The sequence below is a fragment of the Lissotriton helveticus genome, chromosome 9 (genome assembly GCF_964261635.1).
Source record: "Lissotriton helveticus chromosome 9, aLisHel1.1, whole genome shotgun sequence".
Classification (NCBI taxonomy): domain Eukaryota; kingdom Metazoa; phylum Chordata; class Amphibia; order Caudata; family Salamandridae; genus Lissotriton; species Lissotriton helveticus.
This window is the reverse complement of record NC_136070.1, coordinates 566,785,669-566,807,476: the sequence shown is the minus strand read 5'-3', so window position 1 is coordinate 566,807,476 and position 21,808 is coordinate 566,785,669. Positions and strand designations below refer to the sequence as shown.

The 21,808-nt window shown below is 45.8% G+C and overlaps 1 protein-coding gene across 1 annotated transcript in view; it reads left to right on the top strand.

The window, feature by feature from the left end:
* The window catches only part of TAF6L (TATA-box binding protein associated factor 6 like), a 164,438-nt gene that overhangs the window by 45,275 nt on the left and 97,355 nt on the right, over window positions 1-21,808 (top strand). The window contains exons 3-4 of the mRNA XM_078660493.1: window positions 360-466; window positions 10,236-10,397. Of these exons, the coding sequence (XP_078516619.1) occupies window positions 10,251-10,397 (147 nt within the window). The 5' untranslated portion in view covers window positions 360-466; window positions 10,236-10,250. The remainder of the gene's footprint in view (window positions 1-359; window positions 467-10,235; window positions 10,398-21,808) is intronic.

Below are 21,808 nucleotides of genomic sequence, written 5' to 3'. Positions count from 1 at the left end.
GTAAGAAACACTAAAATGGTTTTTGAGAATAGAAATGCAGTGAAGGTCACAAAGAAGTATGCCGGAAACTTTGTGAGGATTAAAAGCACCTGTTGGGAACAAGACAGAGTCAAAATACTCAGAGCCTCTCAGGGTTAGAAAGATGTTTACCAGTGCAGTTAAAAAAGAAGTTAGTCGTATATGGAATCTTAGTAGAGTGTAAGGGTGTTGACAGAACGAGATGTGAGAGAGAACAGATTTAAAACGGACACCTAAGAAAGAGGGGCACAGGAGAAATTAGAGGAATGGTTACAAGTTAGTTTAGTTTCTTTCCACAGTGGAGTTAGCTCTTAACAATATTGGTCTTAATTTCTCTTCAGGTATTGGACTTTGCAACAAAATGCATCGCCGCTTTTATTTATGAAAAGGGAGTTGTGGTAATTAATGTGAAGACTGCAACGGAAAAATTCGGTCCCTGGTGGATGAGGTGCGTAAAAGAAATTTAAATTTAATTCACTAACTACTAACAAGTGTTGTGAAATCTATTTTTCCACATAAAGTTTTTAGTGGTTGGTTTAATTGGTCCAAACTGGGGTGGCACAGTGAGCCTAAGAACGATGCATTTAACTTAGCTAGCTCTCTTGGCTGGGGGTGAACGTTTGATTCACTCAGCATTCCGTCCATCATTTGTTTCTGTATTTATGGGCGGTTCTTTTATACATCTTTTGCTGTTATGCTAGAAACAGAACTGAGTTTGGTTTCACACTATGTGAATGTTTGTGTTCGAGACTACAGTTTGGGAGTTTGGATGGCGAGCAACCCGAGTCTCAATGTTGTGATCCATGGTGAAGCTCTCGCAAAGGTAAACTGTCTAGTACCCTGAAAGTAATAGTCGGTGTCTGCGAAGAATCCAGGGATCACCTTTCGTAGCAGTGAAGTAAAACAGCTGGTTTTCGCCAGAGAAAATACGAGTAAAGTATTTTAGCTGCACCAAAACAATTAGATCGAAACGCCAATGGAAACAGTAGAGCGTTATCAAAAGTGACCACTGGAGGTCAGTCTTGCTCCAAAACAAAGAGTTGCTATTAAGCTGCCTAGCTTCACACAGGCTGGAGAGGGTTCGGGGGTAAACTGGGTATTGGTGACTGAGATACCTTTTCTTCAGGCACACATGCTGTAATGTGAAATGAAGATGCGGGTTGTCAGGACTAGCAGGAAACGGCTCTCTAGTGCCCTCAACTTCATCTTCAGTGCTTCTGGCAGACGTCTCACAAAACTGCAATACAGGACCCCTAGAGTCCTGGCTGCAATGCACTAGCCCTGTATTTGCGTTGGGGTGTTCTCCAGAACAGGCCCAGATGGGTATCAGACATCTGAGGTTATGCATGTAATATGAATAAAATAACAGTAACGGAATGAGGCCACAAAATATGGATTACTAGTGCTTGGATGCCTCAAAGAAATACACATATAGAACTAATATACTGAATAAGCACATAAGGAATAGAACAACATGGAACAATAATATATAACTGTAACGAAAACATGAATCCATTAGTACCGTTTTTTGTAGCCCTTCGATAAAGGTTCATATTATATTTCAATAAAAATTAGAGAAGCACAGTTGATATGTCAGGACCTGCTTCCAGTTGACAAAAGCTTGACACAACTTCTTGCTTACAAAGATTTATTTTGAGACTTTGCTCTCTTACTCCAGTTTCCAGCAGAATTCGCCCCTTCCAGGGAGTTTTCAATGAATGTTTTACCCACTTTCAGGATATGCATATATGTCCACATTATGCTACGGTATGGCAGGCTTCAAGGTGCAATTAATGGAGCAGTCCGAGTTTGTATTTAAACTTGCTCTCGTTCAAAATACCACCACCTATATAGAATATAAAAATATTCAAATCAGTATTGCAATAAATATATATCTTAACACAATGCAGGACAGTTCATTTGGCATAAATGAACAATGTAATGGCCACAGCAAAGATATGTATTTTACGCCATTGGAAATCTCCATCTCCTCCTTCGCAAGAAGAATGGTTGACAACTATGTTCCAAACAGCATCACATGAGAGAATAATCTACAATCTTCAAAATCAAACTGACATATTTCTTAATGTTTGGTCGCCTTTCCTGAACCTGAATAATGGATATTGATGATAACATTTCAGGAGTGGATACTAATACCCATTGATCATATATTTTACAATATAACCCCCTACCTTTTTTTTTTCTTTCTCTCTTCCCCCCGCCCCCTACATTCACCCTTGGTTTTCATGCTTTTCTATTATTGTATTAACTTGTAGTTTTGTTGTATTATTATTTTATTATTCTGTTATCTTATTATTCTATCTTTTCTTTTCTTTTTTGTGTTCAAATCTTTTTTATTGAAAAGAGAAAAAAAAAAAAAAAGCAGAAATGAGAGCGGCAATACATCATCAGTATCCATATGAGCATATTGGTACAGTGCCGAGACAAAGATGGATCAACACATAGGAAATGATACATGAAGTAAAATAAGAAAATGAAACAATACAATAAACATCGTTCCAGGTCCATAAAAAGGTGATCGCCAGTAACCAAACAATAGCAAATTATCATCTCATTATTCCTTCAGCTCACTGTTCCGTATAAGCATTTCGATTAGAATTAGCCCAGGTAATACCATGTGATATCTTATCAAACCTGTAGAGTAAGTCCATAGTTATTTTGCCCATTCATTAAGCGTTGATTTAGTCACATATGCATCTCATGGTGGATCGAAGGTAAAGGAGGCCTCATATAAGGATAGCCATAGTTTTTTGTTGGTGACCTGCCACGGTGACGAGTGCAGCGCGGGATTATCAGTGCCTCTAATGCAGGACAGCCATTCTCTCCAAGCATTAAAGGATACCTCATTTGCTGACTTCCAGTTGCATAATACAACCTTACATGCCAGTGTTAGTAGAAGGTCCAGAAGCTGGCGGTCATGGTCTCCCCCCACTATTGGGTCTATGGCTCCCAGGATAATATAGATGAATTCTCTTTTGGGCTTTATGGCAAAAATGTGTTCGACATAATCAAAAAAATTTCCCCAGTATGTGTGAAGCATGGGACAGTTGAATAACATGTGTGGTAGGTCACCAGTACCTAATGAGCAATTCCAGCATGTTGATGTGTCTCGTAGGCCAGCTTTAAATAATCTCTGCGGGGTCCAAAATGTTCTGTTAAGTATCATATACTTAGTCTGTGATAGTATCGGTGACACTTTATGTGTAAGTGCTGATGCGTGTATCCTGGTCCAGTCTATATCTATACCGGTGTTATTTGGTTCTGTCTCCCATTTGATTTCATTGCTCCTCATTGTTTTATTAGGCGTCGGAGCAAGTAGCTTATACATTTTTGAGACGAAGTGCCCCGAGGATTGGACGCATGGTAGCATAGATTGTAGCCAGGGTGTCGCTAATTTGAATGTGCGTGTAGATAGAGCTGTTTTAAGTTTAAGGAAGGCATAAAAGTCGATCGGTAATAGGGAGTGCCTAGTCTGGAGAGTCGAGAAGGGTAATGGCATATTATTCTCACTGAGATCTGAAACCACATTGATACCTCCGTCCGACCAATGGTCCCATATGGGGGGCAAACCATTAATTTTGATCAATGGGTTGCGCCATAAAGATGCAGAAGCAGATTTGTGAATCTGCAGACCGGTCTTATGAACTTGATCTAATCGCAAGAGGGCCCTCTTGGTATTAAGCATGATGTATTTAGAGTGCGGAAGGTGCGAAAGGTCCATTGTGAGTGCAGCAGAGAGCGGGGCCTTGCCCATGATGGATTTCTCAATATCAATCCACAAAGGCGTATAATTTGGGTCTTCGGCAAACCAGGACGTTCCTTGCTTGCAGAGAAAGGCGGTCTGGTAGTTTTTAAAGTTTGGCAAACCTATTCCTCCTTTAAGCTTGGGGAGTTGTAGTTTTTTCATAGCAATTCTGGGCTTTTTCCCTTTCCATAGGAAGTCCGTAAAAGATTTATCTATTTCATGCAAAAAATCCTCCGTGAAGGTCATGGGGAGCATACTCGCCATGTAGTTTACTAAGGGGCTGATCATCATCTTTAGCGTCTCCGCTCTACCCCACCATGAGAGGAACTTCGGCGACCATCCATCTAATAGTTTTTGTATTTTCTTATAGAGTATATCCTCATTAATTTTTAGGGTGGTTATCAGGTCTTTCTCGAATTCCATACCTAAATACTTAAAGCTCTTTGGCTGCCACGTAAGCCCCGAGTCACCCAGAATATTTTTGTCACCCAGGTTATTTAGTAATTTCACTTCTGTCTTATCCTTATTCAGGGAGTTCCCGGAGACACATGAGAATTCCTCAATTGTGGATAGTAATGCAGGAATAGCTTTATCAGCTTTTTCACTTAAGACCGGCACATCGTCGGCGTAGGCCGTCAGTTTAATTGTGCATCCTGTGAATCTAGTTCCAGGAATTTCGGGGTTCTCCCTTATGTAATACAAGAAGGGTTCAATAGCTAGAAGGAACAGGGACGGGGACAGGGGGCAACCCTGTCTTGTACCTTGTTCTAGGTTAAAAGGGGAGGAAAAAGCACCACCAGCTCTCACTTTAGCGGAGGGACAGGCATACAGGGACATGACTAATTTAGTGAAAAGAGGACCCAGATCAAATTTGTGAAGCACCGCATTTAAATACGTCCAATCAACCTTGTCGAACGCTTTTTCTGCATCCAATGTTATCGCTACAGTAGGTGTGCCTTTTCAATAACGTGAGCCAGAATTCTAGTATTGTCGCTTGACAACCTATTTTTCAGGAATCCCGCCTGTGACGGATGTATCAAGGACGGTAAAACCTTCTGGATGCGTTTAGCAAGAATCGAGGCCAAGAGCTTGCAGTCTAAGTTGATCAGCGAAATAGGTCTGTAATTTTTTGGCTGTTTAGAATCTTTGCCTTCTTTGGGTATCACTGCAATTACGGCTTCAGCCATTGTTCCTTTAACTTCTCCTGTGGTGCTAATTTCTTGGAATACCTCCAAGAGCGGAGTAGCTAGAACGTGGGCGAATGTCTTATAAAATGGCGCCGTGTAGCCATCCGGGCCAGGGGCTTTCCCTTTTTTGAGGGATTTGATTGCGGTAATGACCTCTGACTCAGAGACCGGCTCATTCAAGGATTCCCTTTCTATGGGAGTGAGTGTTGGGAGTGTACAGTTTGAGAGATATTTCTCCATTTTTTCCTTGTCGACATGTACATTCCTAGCATATAGTTTCTCATAGAATTCTCTGAAAATATTCGCAATTTTATTGGGATCAGAGCTCGGAGCGCCATTGCCGTCTAGCAGGGAGGTTATGGCGTTTTTTTGAATTTTAAATTTGAGATATGCCGCCAGTCCTTTTCCTGCCTTATTAGAGTCACAGATTTTAAAACGCTTCCTTTTATCAAGCCAAATTCCCGCCTTTTCACTAATAAGTTTATTATATGTGTATTTTTGGTTGGACAATTCAATCAGATCTTCAGGGTTTCTATTATTCAGGTATTTGCGTTGGAGTGTAGAGATGTCCTCCTCCAATTTCAACAAGACCGCTAGTCGGTTCTTGTTAATTGCAGAGGATATTTTTATGATAATCCCTCTAATGGTTGATTTGAGCGCCTCCCATCTCATGGTATCCGAAGTGTCCCCTTTTTTGTTTGTAGCTAAGAAATCTGTGCTGGCATGGTCAATGGCTTCTTTGTGTTTCGTATCATTAAGAATAGCATCATTAAATCTCCACATAGAGTGTCGAGTGGTTGGCGTGACATTAGAAAGTGTGAGAGAGACGCAAGAGTGATCAGAAACCAGTCTCGGGGCTATGTCCGAGTTCTCAACTCTGGCCAACGCATTTTTAGAAACGAGTATGTAGTCAATTCTCGAGAACGAGTCATGTGGTGGGGAGTAAAAGGAGTAATCTCTACCATCAGGGTGTAGCAAGCGCCACGTATCTACCAAATGGAACCTATTGCATAATTTCATGAACGCTTTGTGAGCTTTACCTGGGCGAAAGGCGCACTTGGAATCTCTATCCAACACCGGGTCATATGGAAGATTGAAATCACCTGCTAAAATGTGAACTGCCGTATCAGGGATGGAGTCTATCTGTTTCGTGAGGCCTAGCCAGAAAGACGGATCATGGGCGTTAGTGGCATATATTGACGTGAAAAAAGAATCAGTATCATCTTTAAATAATTTCGCCGATACCCATCTCCCTTTCGTGTCCATGGTGGAAGAAAGTATCTCCACATTCGCAGTCTTTGCTACAAGCATTACCACCCCATTCTTTTTAGAGATTGCCCCAGAGCCTATTACCTCAGTGTAGTACTTGTTTCGCAGTGTGTGAAAATGTTTCGTTTCTAATTTAGTTTCTTGCAACAGAGCTATGTCCCCACGTTGCCTACGTAGATAGTCAAGCACCTTCTGGCGTTTAACCGGCTGATTTAGGCCTTTCACATTCAGCGACAATATTTTAAGATTAGCTATGGTTGTTGTCCCTATTGGGGTATCTACAACTGGAGCCATCAATTATGCAGCGTCTGATATCGTACCATAACACATGTGTATGTATGGGATTCAGATCTGAAAGAGAGCACCATACATTTGACACTACAGGCAGTGACATACATTTGACATACCGTACATTTGATACTATAAGCAGTAACATAACTCGCATTAATCACAGGGCTGGCAATGTTCTGAAAAACAGAGCGGAAGCTTCGGAATACAAAATAATACAGCGTGCGCAGTGTGTGGAATAAAAGAAAAAGGAGAAAAACAGAAAAAGTGAGAAATTAGACCCCCTCCCCAGTCCCCCATACCACCCTCCTCCCTCCGCCCTTCCCCCAGTCCCACCCCTCCCTCCCCCACAGGAAAATAGGAGCATGGCGACTCGGGAACGACCACGAGGTCGCCTCCAAGCAAGCGTAGTCAACAAAATTTAACGTTTGAGCTACTGGAACAATTGCTAACAAGAGAGCTAGACAACTTTCGATGACCATCAACAGGGTATAACAGTATGCAGCTTCACTTATAAACGCAATATCTTGAAGGACAAAGAGCCATTATGACTAGATTTAGAGAAAACTAATCGTATCTTGGTCCGGAAATATAGGATAGACAACTTCCAATAACCATCAACAAGGTATAACAGTAGACAGCTTCACTTATAAACGCAATGTCTCTAAGGACAAAGAACCATTATGAGTAGATTTTGAAAAAACTATTTGTATCATATTTTTAAAGTATAGGTCGTGCGAGTGAACAACACCATATCCACCAGCTGGAGACCATTTTAGTGGACAGTACAGCAACAGGTATCAACTAGATCTATCAGACATTATTCAATAAGCATTCAGTAATCATTTAGAGGAACATGTCATTCCAACCCCATAACACAGTAGAGTAAGCCAATGAATACCGCATAAAGTGAACATTATGAGCAGCACGAGTGCACTTGCGGGATGCAGCAAAGAACATTTAAGATCGGATAAGGCACACATTCGGAGCAGTATATACTTGTGATCCCTAGGCAAAAGGGAAATTTACAGGTCAACCAAGTCCAGTGGCGCCTGTGGTTCCAGCACCTCCCTGACTCGAGAAAGCAACCTCCATATTGGCCTCCTCCTGCATAGAGAGTAGATGGCGCAGCCTTTGTGGGTCAGAGAATATGTGAGTCACACCTCTTATCGTCACTTTGAACTTTGTCGGACCAACAAATCCATACATGAAACCGAGTGACTTCAATTGTGGTCTCAGTGCAAGAAAACCTCTCCTTACGTCCATTGTTTCCTTACTGTAATCTTGTGAGATGTAAATCTTATGCTCTCTCCATAAGACATGATTATGTTTGCGAACGAAAGAGAGGATCTGTTCTGTGTGTTGGTATCTCAGTGGTTTACACACTATCGCTCTCGGCCCCTTTTGATCTTTGGTTATCCGTCCCGGAACTCGATGTGCTCTGTCAAATTCTAATGGTTGAGTAAAGGTTAAATTTGTCGCTTGTGTAAACCAGTTCTCAAGGAATGGGACACACGATCCATAGCTGTCTTCTGATTTTTCTGGAATTCCGAAAATTCTCAGGTTCCCTCTTCTATTTCTGTCCTCTAACTCCGCAATCTTCTTTACCAGATGGTCCGAGCATAAGGTGAGATTTTTAATAGCTCCACAGGTTTTATTCTCCGTATCTTCTAGTTTACTTATTCTGCTTTCAGATTCTGTCATTCTTGAATTAATATCTTTAATGTCTTGTCTTATAGCAGTAACCTCCTCTTTGGTGGACCTAGCCAGATCTCTGACTTCATCTAGCCTATTCAGGATAGTGTCCATAGCGTCTGCCATATCTTTCCTACCTTTGATCGGTGTCGGCGGATCAGATTTCAGGCGTTTAGGGGTTTTGCCATTCTTATCGTCACTCATTTTAGTGTGTTTCAGTATTTGTATTGGAAGAATGCAGAGCAACGGCACCAATACCTCAGGTGCTAACCTTGTGTCAGCACTACGTGGTTGACAGCGATAATGTGGTAGGACAGCACGGGTGAATGGCAGTTCGATAGTAGTACAATGAATGCACGCACTGGTGTAGGACTCCTATTTTATAATCCGCAGGCCCCTTATTTGTAATCCAGGACAGGAGTTTGCTGTGCGCTAACCGTCAAGCAAGTGAATCTCCAATGCATACATCAGGCAAGAACATAGATGTAACGTCTATAGATATTTGCCTTCACCGCTGCTTGTTTATGCCTGTATTCACTTGCATTTGTCGTATTTGCTGATAGAACACTTAGATTTATGGCAGACACGCGTGTGTCCCAAATACATGGTCTGGGTAAAGTTCAATGCTTCAGTCACATATTTGGCAAGACTTAATGGATCTGGACACGCTATTCATTAGAGATAGTAGCACGTGAGATCAAACATCTCTGCATACCCCTGTAATATTGGCTGAAGTGCACCTTCTGAACACAGTGCAGTGATGGTGTGTATTCAAAAACACTTGAGATTCCCAAGAGTCAGGTCAGGCGACATCGTGGGTACAGTTCGTGCAGCTAGGGATATGCATATCGGCAAAGTCCGCCATTTTAGCTGATCGCTACCTTCTCATTCCGTTTTTTCATGTGTGCACTGTAATGTCATTTCATTTTATGGAGCTTTTAACTTCTAGCGATCCGAGTAGGAATCACTCGCTTCGCTCTTACTCACGGTGTGGTGTTTGGCCGTGTGCGCGAGGCCTTCTCATCGGAGCTCCGTAGGCGGACCGGGGAGCCTCGTGGATGCAGACGGGTGAAGGCTCCGTCGGCAAGCGCGTCCGCCGGCGGTGAAAGGGAAAGGCGATTTCCACAGCTCCTTCCGAGCGGAATCGCCTCAAACTTACATCGCTGTTTGATCACGGCTTCCGACGCCCAGTCATGCGTTTTGGGCTCAATCAAGCCCGTCCAGCCGCTCTTTCGGATCAGGAATCGTTTGCCGCCTGGAGGAAGACCAAAGTTACGTCGCCATTCCTCTGGCGTCCAAGCCACGCCCCTATTCTATCTTTTCTAACTTTCTTCTATTCGTACTATATCTTATTGACATCTCGTTTCTCATTTCTCTTCACATAACTTCTATTGATACGCTTTGTTCTTATATCAACTATTTTTCTATATTCTATTCAATACTCTTTTCTTGATATATTTCACAATTTTAGATTTTACAGATGAATTACTTCTCAAGGACTGGGATTTGTCATGTTACTATTTCCTATATTTGTAGTTATATATAATGTTTTATTTATATGCTCAATTGATATTTCTATTGAGTTAACATACAATTCATTCTTTAAGACTTATATTTCTTATATATGCTGCTTGCATTATTTAAATATTTAACGTCTTTCACACCATATTTATTCAACTGTATACCATACTATTTATCTTTATAGATGTAAGTGTAAATTATTGGTGCATAGTCATTATCATATATGCATTTTTTCTTTATATTTATTCATATCATTCAAATTGTAAGTTATTATTAACTTTATTGCACTTATGATGCAATTTTCTCACAATGTCCATAAAAAATTATAACTTAAATGAACAATGTAAAATTCAAAAATGTATTATAAAAAAAAAATTATAAACAAGGAACAAAACAGATCAAAAAACACGAGCGCTACAGTAAATGTTAGATGCATATATAACCTAAAGTATGAAAATTGAGCACTTTGTGGTTTTCTCTACTGGCCTCAGTGTGGTACAGGCGCCATGTCGGAGCGGGAGGAACGGCGCTTCGTGGAGCTCCCGCGAGAGTCGGTGAAGCTGATGGCCGAGAGTGTGGGCGTGGACCTCACAGATGACATCGCAGCCATGCTAGCGGAGGACGTCTGTTACCGCTTACGAGAGGTCACTCAGGTAGGCAATCCTGACTTTAGCACTGTGTGGACTTCTTACTGCTTTCTATTCCTATAGGGTTTTTATTTTGGAAGCCATTTAGCAAAATGCATTGCTAAAAAATAATGGTATACATGAATAAGTATCCTCGTCGTTCTAATACAGCCTTTTAATTTGGATAATTGCTATGTAAATAAATATTAAAAATGACCAAACTAATAAAAAAAAGCCCAGGTAATAGAACTTGAGTAACCTCATGATGGAATCATAGTTGCATTACATCTTCTGCCCAGTGGCAGCTCCTCCGCTATGGCAGAGAAGCGTCACCCCACTGCCAGGAGCAGCAAAGAAAGGAAAAAAACAAAATGATAATAATTGGGATGTTATTATCATTTTATTTTTTCCTCCTGCTGCGGCAGTGTGTGAGGGGGTGTGGCAAAGCTGCAGGGGAGGAGAGGTAGACACTCCTGTGTGAAATGACTTTTTGTCATCCAAAATAGTCATGTGCACTCCTCTGTTCAGACCAATTACAACGCTCCATTGGAGCGTTGTGATTAGCTTAGGGGAGCCTAGCTGCCTGCTTCCTATCTGACCTGGAGTCGGACTCAGGCGAGCAGGAGAGAAGACGTGGGATGCGGCGACAGCAAGGTACTTTTTTTTTTAGTTTTTCTTTAATTTGTTTTTTAAAAGCTGCCCGTGGGCCCCTCCCCACCGTGCCCTCCACCTGCGAGCCTGACGGTCGTTCCTGCTTCTCTATAAATATAGCCCAGCTTATTTATGCTGAATTCATATGAAACCGCATAGTACACTCTATAATACCCTAAACCTCTCAATAGGAAGTACAAGTAAACAATGGGGCCTGATTCACAAAGACAACTTACACCTTTGAGTAACATTACACTTTGGGGTACGTTTACCACTTTTGTTATTCACAAATTCTGAGTCTGAGTGTGAAATGACTACAACAAGCATTGGCAAAGCTATACAAGAGCTATTGGTTTTGGCAATGCGTTATTGTCATGTTGTACGCCAGTACGGCTGCTGTTCAGCATGGCTTAAAGATAGTGGCGTGGAGTGGCCTAGAGTGGAGTGGGGGAATAGAGTGTCATATACTGAACTTGTTGGAGTTTAGTGTTGTAGAGTGAAGTAGGGGAGAGTAGAGTTTCGTAGTGGTGAGTAGAGAGGACTAGAGTTCAGTGACAGACAGTGGATGGGGTCTATTGGATTGCAGTGGGGTGGATTGACATGGGCGAGGTGGATTGGAGTGGGGTGGATTAGATTTGATTGGATTAGACTCGTGTAGATTGGTGTGGGGTGGATTGGATTAGAGTAGTGTGGTTTGGAGTGGGGTGATTTAGAGTGGATTGGAATGAACTCGAAGGGTGTGGATTGCATTGGATTGGAATGGGGAGGACTGACCTGGGGTGAGGTGGGGTGGACTGGGGTGGGGTGGACTGAACTGGGGTAGAGTGGGGTGGGTGGATTGAACTAGAGTGGGGTGGATTGGAGGGCAGTAGAGTGGGGTGGTTGGATTAAGTTGGAATGATGTGGATTAGAGTGGGGTGGCATGGAAATGGGTGGACTAGAGTGGAGTTACTTGGATTGGGGAGGGAGTGGAGTGGAGTGGGTTGGATTGTAGTGGGGTGGATTGGATTTGATTTGGTGCTGTGGATTGGGATGGATTGGTTGAGGTAGGGTGGGATGGATTGGGGTGCATTGGGGTGAGGTGGGATGGATTAGAGTGGGGTAGATTGTATTTGGCTAGCTAGGGGTGGATTGGAGTGGGTTAGATAGGATTGGGGTGAAGCGAGGTGGATCGGGTGGGTGGGGTGGATTGGAGTGGGGTAGAGTGGATTTGGCTAGATTGGGGTGGGGTGGATTTGACAAGAGTGGGGCAGATTGTTTTTGATTGGAGTGGGGCAACTTGTAGTGGGGCGGATTGTCTTGGATTTGAGTGGGGCGGATTGTTTTGGAATTGAGTGGGGCGAATTGTTTTGGATTTGAGTGGGGTGGGTTGTTTTGGATTTAAGTGGGGCAGATTGTTTTGATTGGAGTGGGGCAGATTGTTTTGGATTTGAGTGGGAAAGATTGTTTTGGATTGAGTGGGGTAGATTGGTGTTAGGCAGATTGCTTTGGATTGGAGTGGGGTGAGGTGGATTGGGGTGGATTGGTGTGGGGTGGATTGGTGTGGGATGGATTGGATTGGTGTGGGGTGAATTCGGATGGAGTGGGTGGATTGGGGTGAGGTAGAGTGGAGCAGATTTGAGTGTTTTTTTTATTGGAGATGGCAGTTGGAGTGGATAAAGTTGTTTTAGATTGCAGTGGGAAGTTTGTTTTAGATTGGAATAGAGTGAATTAGAGTGGGCAAGACTGTTTTGGATTGGAGTGGGAGTAGATTGTTTTAAATTAGAGTGTGGTAGATTGGAGTGGGGCAGATTATTTTGGATTGGAGTGCGGTAGATAGTTTTGGGTTTGAGTGGGGGAGTTTGTTTTGCATTGGAGTAGGGTGGATTGGGGGAGGTGGATTAGGGTGGGGTAGATTGGATTGGGTGGATTGGATTGGTGTGGGGTAGATTGGAGTGCATGGTTTGGGATAGAGTGGGGCGGTTTGGAATGGAGTGGGGTAGATTGTTTTGGACTGTAGTGGGGAAGATTTTTTGGACTGGAGTGGTGCAGATTGTTTTGGACGGGAGGTGGCAGATTGTTAGATTGTTCTGGAGATTGTTTTGGATTGGAGCGGGCAGTTTGTTTTGGACTGGAGTGGGGCAGGTTGTTTTGGACTGGAGTGGGGCAGGTTGTTTTGGACTGGAGTGGGGCAGGTTGTTTTGGACTGGAGTGGGGCAGGTTGTTTTGGACTGGAGTGGGGCAGGTTGTTTTGGACTGGAGTGGGGCAGGTTGTTGGACTGGAGTGGGGCAGGTTGTTTTGGACTGGAGTGGGGCAGGTTGTTTTGGACTGGAGTGGGGCAGATTGATTTGGATTTATGTGGGGCAGATTGATTTGGATTGGAATGGGGCAGATTGATTTGGATTGGAATGGGGCAGGTTGTTTTGGACTGGAGTGGGGCAGGTTGTTTTGGACTGGAGTGGGGCAGGTTGTTTTGGACTGGAGTGGGGCAGGTTGTTTTGGACTGGAGTAGGGCAGGCTGTTTTGGACTGGAGTGGGGCAGGCTGTTTTGGACTGGAGTGGGGCAGGCTGTTTTGGACTGGAGTGGGGCAGGCTGTTTTGGACTGGAGTGGGGCAGGCTGTTTTGGACTGGAGTGGGGCAGGCTGTTTTGGACTGGAGTGGGGCAGGTTGTTTTGGACTGGAGTGGGGCAGGTTGTTTTGGACTGGAGTGGGGCAGGTTGTTTTGGATTTATGTGGGGCAGATTGTTTTGGACTGGAGTGGGACAGATTGTTTTGGACTGGAGTGGAGCAGGTTGTTTTGGACTGGAGTGGAGCAGGTTGTTTTGGACTGGAGTGGGGCAGGTTGTTTTGGACTGGAGTCAGGGGCGTAACACAGGCCCCTGGAGCCCCCGCGGTGCGGGGGGGGGCTTAAGCTCCAAGGGGCCCCCTCGGCACTGCACTCTGGCCAGGAGAGCTCCTGATTGAGCTCGGAGGGGGCCCCTCTACATACCATGCATGGAGGCCCCCTCACTTTTCATTACGCCAGTGACTGGAGTGGGCAGATTGTTTTTGTCTGGAGTGGGGCAGATTGTTTTGGACGGGAGGTGGCAGATTGTTAGATTGTTCTGGAGATTGTTTTGGATTCGAGCGGGCAGTTTGTTTTGGACTGGAGTGGGGCAGGTTGTTTTGGACTGGAGTGGGGCAGGTTGTTTTGGACTGGAGTGGGGCAGGTTGTTTTGGACTGGAGTGGGGCAGGTTGTTGGACTGGAGTGGGGCAGGTTGTTTTGGACTGGAGTGGGGCAGGTTGTTTTGGACTGGAGTGGGGCAGATTGATTTGGATTTATGTGGGGCAGATTGATTTGGATTGGAATGGGGCAGATTGTTTTGGACTGGAGTCAGGGGCGTAACACAGGCCCCTGGAGCCCCCGCGGTGCGGGGAGGGGCCTTAAGCTCCAAGGGGCCCCCTCGGCACTGCACTCTGGCCAGGAGAGCTCCTGATTGAGCTCGGAGGGGGCCCCTCTACATACCATGCATGGAGGCCCCCTCACTTTTCATTACGCCAGTGACTGGAGTGGGCAGATTGTTTTTGTCTGGAGTGGGGCAGATTGTTTTTGTCTGGAGTGGGGCAGATTGTTTTGGACTGGAGTGGGGCAGATTGTTTTGGACTGGAGTGGGGCAGATTGTTTTGGACTGGAGTGGGGCAGATTGTTTTGGACTGGAGTGGGGCAGATTGTTTTGGACTGGAGTGGGGCAGATTGTTTTGGACTGGAGTGGGGCAGATTTGTTTTGGACTGGAGTGGGGCAGATTATTTTGGATTAGTGTGAGGTAGATTGGAGTGGGGGAGAATGTTTTGGAGTGGAATGGATTGGTTTGTGGTGGGGTGGATTGGTTTGGGGTGGGGTCGATGGTGGAGATAGTGGAGTGGATTGGAGTGGGGTGGATTCAGGAGGGAGTGGATTGGACTGGAGTGAGGTGGAGTAGGGTAGATTGGAATTGGTGTATCCTGGATTGGTGTGGGGTGGATTGGAGTAGGGCAGATTGTTTTGGATTGGAGTAGGGCAGATTGTTTTGGATTGGGATGGGGTAGATTCTTCTGGAGGTTGTTTTGGATTGGAGCGGGCAGATTGTTTTGGATTAGAGCAGTGCAAATTATTTTGGATTGGAGCGGGCAGATTGTTTTGGACTGGAGTGGGGCAGATTGTTTTGGATTTATGTGGGTGTAACAAAGTGGCACTGCCAGTACACAACATTGTTTCCCCTTCAACTCCCCTCTTCTACCCTTCACAGAATCTCGAAACCACAGACAGCACGCCAGAGACCGAGGAGAGACACTGGCCCTTTAACGAGGAAACAGTAGAGGAATGGGCGGGGCTGTATACTAACCCGGAGTCGTCTTATGCGGAGGAACGCCAACACCAGGTGTGCTTGTTCACCCCGAGAGAGGAAGACGTGTGGAGAGAAGTCGGAGAAGAGCGAAGGACTACGGAGACGGAGCCAGAAAGGAGGGTCGACTCCGAGCCTGAAGAAGCTGGAAGAATGAGAACGGACGAGAAGCCAGGAGGCCAACGGTTTCACGAATCGCCCGCCACACACCCAGGGGAGGTGTGTGGCTGTCTCAGAGCCAAGACGGATCCAGACGGAAAGCCACGAAGAAGCCCGGAGGTGTTTCGTCGACTTGACCCGTCTGAACGCCATCACAGGAGGCCGAGTAGAAGCAGGTCGCCGCGACGGAATACGTCCTCAAGAAAGAAGTGTACTGATCACTTACTCAATTTAATAAAACCCGTTAAAACTAAGACCCGCCTGTTGCCGATTCCTCTTGACCCCGTCACAGTGGGGCAGATTGTTTTGGATTCGAGTGGCACAGATTGTTTTGGGGCAGTTTGTTTTGGATTAGAGTGGGGCAGATTGTTTTGGATTTATGTGGGGCAGATTGTTTTGGATTTATGTGGGGCTGATTTTTTTGGATTGGAATGGGGCAGACTGTATTGGAGTGGAGCAGATTGGAGTGGCGTGGACTGGGAGGATTGGAGTGTGGTGGATTGGAGTGGATTGGATTACGATGAGCGGTTTGTATTGGAGTGGGGCAGATTGGGATGTACTGCACGATGTGTTAAAGCATAATTTCAGAAATTACACATAAGAAAGAAACAATGTCTCTTTGCAATCAAATAATCCTCATCTTTTAAGAACAAAGCCAACGAGCAAAAACAAAATAAAACATGAGTGCAATGTGAGAAAAGAAGACTTGGAAAAAAAAAATGTAACTAAAGAAACAAATATTTGCAATTTTGTTTGTCCTGCTGGGCACGTTTTTGCCAGTTACACGCCTTCTGTTTGCAGGGCACTAAAAGTTAAACAGAACAAATAGTACCTCAATCATGACGGGAGCAGCAGACTGGTTGGTCCCTGCTCCATAGAGAGGAACGGAAATGTTAGGCCTGCCTTGACGAATTACGAGGCTGTAAAGAAGAGTGCCATGCAAGCCATCAAATGGTAAGTGATGATTGGGAGCTCCAAGCCCTTTTATATATTCAACAGTATATTCGCAAGCGAGATTCATGCGCTAGAGCATGCTATTGCAGGCTGGACCCTAAACATGTAAGTTACGTGTCTTCACGCCCTGAGTATTGCAATTTGCTTACTCATGTGTGGGTGGGTGTCGTCCCTCCCTAAACCCCTCCCTGATCCTCCTTAAACCTTTCATACTGCTGTCTGATCCCATACCCTTTTGGAGTAAGTCCGCCCCTTCTTTAGGCCACTTCACTGTGTCCCTCTGACATTTACTACTAAATCATATAGTTATGTGTGCAGAGATACTGCAGTTGGGGCTGAGAACTCCCTCATACATAAGTATAGGTAACGTGGAGGCGTAAAACACGGCATGTAGTTTGTGAATTGCAATTTGTAGTACGTTTGTAGTATTACAAAACGTACTAGAAAATGCAGTTAGAGAATCGGGGCTCTGTCAATTGTCAAAGACCTATTGTGGTCAAAACCAATAGGTTTCGTGGACTTTGGGCCAACCAGTTCCTTACCTTTTGTTGGCTTCCTTTCCACTCGCATTTGCTTGTTCCCTATTCAATATAAATGTATGTGTGTTTTGATATTTTTGAAGCACAAACTAGCTGGTAGCAACAGCAGATTCCTCCTCTAACAGGGTCTTGTAGTTCATATCTGAACGAGTTGCTCCAGTTGGTGAGGTAGGATGTGAACCACTGTAGGATTCTGCCAGTGAAACCCATGCAAGTTTTCAGGGTGTGGTTTAATGCTAGTTGGCGGATGGTGTTGACAGCTGCGGGGTGGTCAAGCAGGACCAGGAGACAAGTGTTTTTTTTTTGTTTCAATACTGCAGTGTGGTTGGAACCCTGATTAATGGCTTTCCTTCCTCTTCTTTAGTTGGTCCCATTCCTGGACCATAGTTTTTTTTACCGTCCTTTTGTTCGGAGACTTGTATCTTTCTATTACTTTTTTTCTTTTACCCTTTAGCACTCCATAGGGGTGCATATGAATTCTCACCTTCTCCAACGATCTGCTCCTTACATCAATCGCCCCGTGCTCTCCCTGTTGCTCTCTACTCCTCCACCATAATCAAGCTTATCTGTTGATTCCCTCCCATCCTGCTTGGCTTTGTTCATGTTGTTCCTGGTGAGTCTTTTAAAATATTCTTTCTTTTTTTAAGAACTCCCACCCACCACTTCGATTGCCCCCCCCACCCTGTTATTCTGGCCGCATAACAAGGTTTACTTCTGTAATCTTTTCCACCCTCTCCACCATTGCTTTCCCACCACTCCCCATTATATATTTTTTTTATTAAAAATACTGAAATCCCTCCCCCCGCCTCCTTTTTTAGGTATCGGCCTAGCATTACACTGCGCAGCCGAGATTTAATGTTTACTGTATTGGGGGCTTAAACCCGCCCCTCTTCTCCATTGGCTGGCCTCGTAAATGCTGGCCAGCCATTGGAGGAGAGGGGTGTCACTCCATTTAAGCCCCGTCTTTTTGGGACAGAGGGGTGTGTTTTTGCTCTTCTTTCTCTCCCTGATGTCATCGGGAGAGAGCATGCCCCTCATCACGCTGCCTGCACGCGCCAGTCCGCCCTCTGATTGGTGTTCCTTTTTAACCAATCAGAGGGCCGACTGGCGCGTGCAGGCAGCGTGAGACATGAAATCCCTTTCTCACTTTAAAATGCGGTAAAAATAATTCATCAAAGAAGAGGCATCGAACAAAGTGAGTGGCATAAGTTTATTTGCGTTGTTAATTAAAACCTGCCTCTGGCGACGCTATTTCTTTCCAAACTGATCTACTTAGTGGGCTGCATGCTTTGCATTGACGAAACGTCCAGTAACCGTAATTACACCCATATGTGTGTGAGAGAGAGAGATCTGGCGTGCCTCATGCCACAAATTTTAACAGCAGTAAAGACAGGCGGTATCACTTCCATTACTATATTTGGGAGAAAAGGAAGCTGAGTCAAGCCACTGGGATTCGTGTTCCCTATCAGCAGTCCACGACTGATGTCAGCAGCGAACACTCAACGCATCGAGTTAATTGGCAATCGAATGTACTGATTAATTCGCCTACTTATATGAAACCCGTCAAATTCTCTTTTATTCTTTTTTTTCTCGGCACATATCGCAAAATATCTTAAAACCTATCTCGAAGCAGGAATTTAGGAGAAGCGGAGAACCCCGGCGCCAGCTCTCTGCGCACACGAGGCCTCTCATTGCCTGCAGACTTTGCAGAGGGCGAAGGGCCTCTCAGCAAAAGCCCAGTAACCGAGAGCACTTCACACCCTCTCCTGAAAGGCACTCTGCTGCCTGGCGCTCGTCCTTCGTCCTAAAGTGCTGAACAACAGAGCCCCGGGGCGTCGCCCTGGGCTCCTTGGCAAGCGGCGCCAACCCTCCCCAGAACTCATCCGCAGACCGGGGCCAGTGGATGCCTCCGAAATGCTCGTCCGGGGGGCACTCAATGCCACGTCAACCTAAAGGCTGTCTGCGCCCCTCATACCCGTAGGGCACTCTGAATGGCAATAACGCAACAGCTCCGTGGGGAGTGCCAGCCCCGCCCGGGGCCCAGCGCTTCTCCGCAGGAGGCAAAACACGGGCTCCGCAGGCCTCGTGTTCGGGGGGGGCCCTCACCAGGAACATGGCCCTGGACTTCCCTGCCAGGCACCTGCCCTCCCATGCCAACCTGTCCCGCCCCGGGGGGCAGAGCTTGTACTTCCTGCAGGCACGTGGGCAGTGCCAGCTGCTGACCAGCCGAGCCAACCAGAGCGCGCCCTCGAAGCAGGACTACGACGAGGTGCAGGCCGAGGGGCAGCTCTGGGCATGGGTGGACGGTGCCCGGCTGCGCAACCGCGCCACGGGCGCTGCCCTCAGCCTGGACTACCTGCAGTTCCAGCGGATTCAACATGCCTCCTCTGCCCCCGCCCCGTGCCGGAGGGGGCAGTGTGCTGGCTGACTGCTCCGTGGTCTTCAAGGCTCTGCCCGACGCCCCCCAGAACCAGACGACGGCCCCCCGAGGGCAGCAGAAGCACTGGCGGCTGATCCCCAACCCGGGCATCCAGGAGCAGCTGAAGAGGGTGCTCTGCCCCTCCTTCCTACAAGTCGACACGTTCCCCTGTTCTCTACTCCCTGGCAGTCGAGAGGGGGGCCTGTCCAGGTTCGACCATTCCTGGAGGACGAGACTGACCTGCAGCTGTGGTACTGGAGTTAAGGGCGCCTCATCAACCTCCACTCTGGGCAGGCATTGGAGGCGCCGAGTAATGGCTCTGCTGTGCTTGCTTGCTCTCCTGCCCCCTCGCTGTGCTTACTCTCCTGCCCCCTGGCTATGCTTGCTCTCCTGGCCCCTGGCTGTGCTTGCTCTCCTGCCCCCCTGGCTGTGCTTGCTCTCCTGCCCCCTGGCTGTGCTTGCTCTCCTGCCCCCTGGCTGTGCTTGCTCTCCTGCCCCCTGGCTGTGCTTGCTCTCCTGCCCCCTGGCTGTGCTTGCTCCCCTGCCCCCACGCTGGGCTTGCTCCCCTGCCCCCTCGTTGTGCTTGCTTTCCTGCCCCCTCGCTGTGCTTGCTTTCCTGCCCCCTCGCTGTGCTTGCTTTCCTGCCCCCTCGTTGTGAGTGTGTATGGGTGGCTCTGTGTGTGTGGGTGGCTCTATGTGAATGACTCTGTGTGGGTGGCTCTGTATGTGTGTGTGTGTGTGTGTGTGGGTGGCTTTGTGTGGGTGCAAATGCAATAGGTCTCGCATTTGCAAGCGATTAAGCTATTGGCATTGTAAATGACAATGCCACTTATTTATGTTTTAAAATCAAAAACATAAATAAAAATAATGTCATGAGCAATGCCAATAGCTCTAACAATCCCGAGACCATTGCTATGTAAATGCTTGTTTAGGGTCTGGCAGAGGCATGCTGCTATGCTCTTACTTTTTTTTCCCCACTCCCATGACTGCCGACTGTCGTCTTGGTTTAACCTATTTAAAAAAACATAGGTGTGTCATGCTTTATGCATGTACATGTGTGTTGACGCATGTTCATGTGTACATCACACTATGCTGCTGTAACATGATGCATATGTAAGCCTGTGTGTTGACACTTATGGGCATAGACATCATTGCAATTTTGTTTCCCCCATAGCATTGGAAAAACATCTTTATTTTCTCTTTTTGCTGAGGCTGAACAGTAGATGATTCCAAAAGTTCCAAAATCAGGACAAACTCTCCCAGCTGATGAAAACGGGAGCCCGGCCAGACTTTGAATACAATATGAACAGTGGCAGCCATGCAGGGGGTTCACTTCCAGTTGTTCTTTCGTTTTCTTCTTTCTTAGTATGTGAGCACGGAACCTCCTTGGGAACGTGCAATGCAGCTATGGGCAGCGAGTCACGTTACCACTATCCTCCTCTCTGGATCAGCCAAGTTACCCCCACCACTGCCTCAATCGAAGTAGCACGAGATGGCCACAGGATTTGTGTGGGGTAGGCCAACCAAAGCCTCCCTGTAACAAGTCTGTTCAGATCGGAGTCAGGAACACGCCCCTAGCTTTGAATTTCTAACATTCTTTGGTGTGATCAATCGATGAACTGCATTCAGTTTTGTCTAGATTTGCAGGGAATTGAAGGAAAGCTAGATCAGTTGTGTTTATGAAGTCACCTAGTGGTTGCACATATGGATTTATGAAGTTGTGGAGAGTATTCATGTTTTGGGAGTTCCAAACGTAGTTATTGAACTTGAGGAGTTACTTTTTTCATGGATTGGCAGTGGTGATCCATGATTGACTTCCACTATAATACCATTCTCTAAATACGTTTGTTATGAGCCCCAATGTACTCCATTATAGGCCTAGGTAGATACACAACCTTTTACCTACATTTGTCCTACCTTGTTCTACATAATTCATTATGTAGAACCATTCATTAACGCGGTAGCGTTTTTTAAAATCCCCGTTTTTGTATCTGATTTCATTTATTTTGTATTTACCTTGCTTTTAGGTCGTGCTCCATTCCCTCTCCTGCACTATAATTGTTTAAACACCGCGCTTTGCGGGTCCCTGTCTCATCTCTAGTTTTGGCCGCCATCTTGGGGGGAGTTTTTGGACGCCTGGCCATTTGGGGTTAGCAGACCAGCTGTCACAAGGACACGCTGACCTGCATATAAGGGGGCATTCTAGGCGGGCTGTCCTGTTTAGTTCCTCCTCGGACGCCTGACCCGACTTGACAAAATATTAGCGCGCTGCAGGGCGAACCATTCATTAACGCGGTAGCGTTTTTTAAAATCCCCGTTTTTGTATCTGATTTCATTTATTTTGTATTTACCTTGCTTTTAGGTCGTGCTCC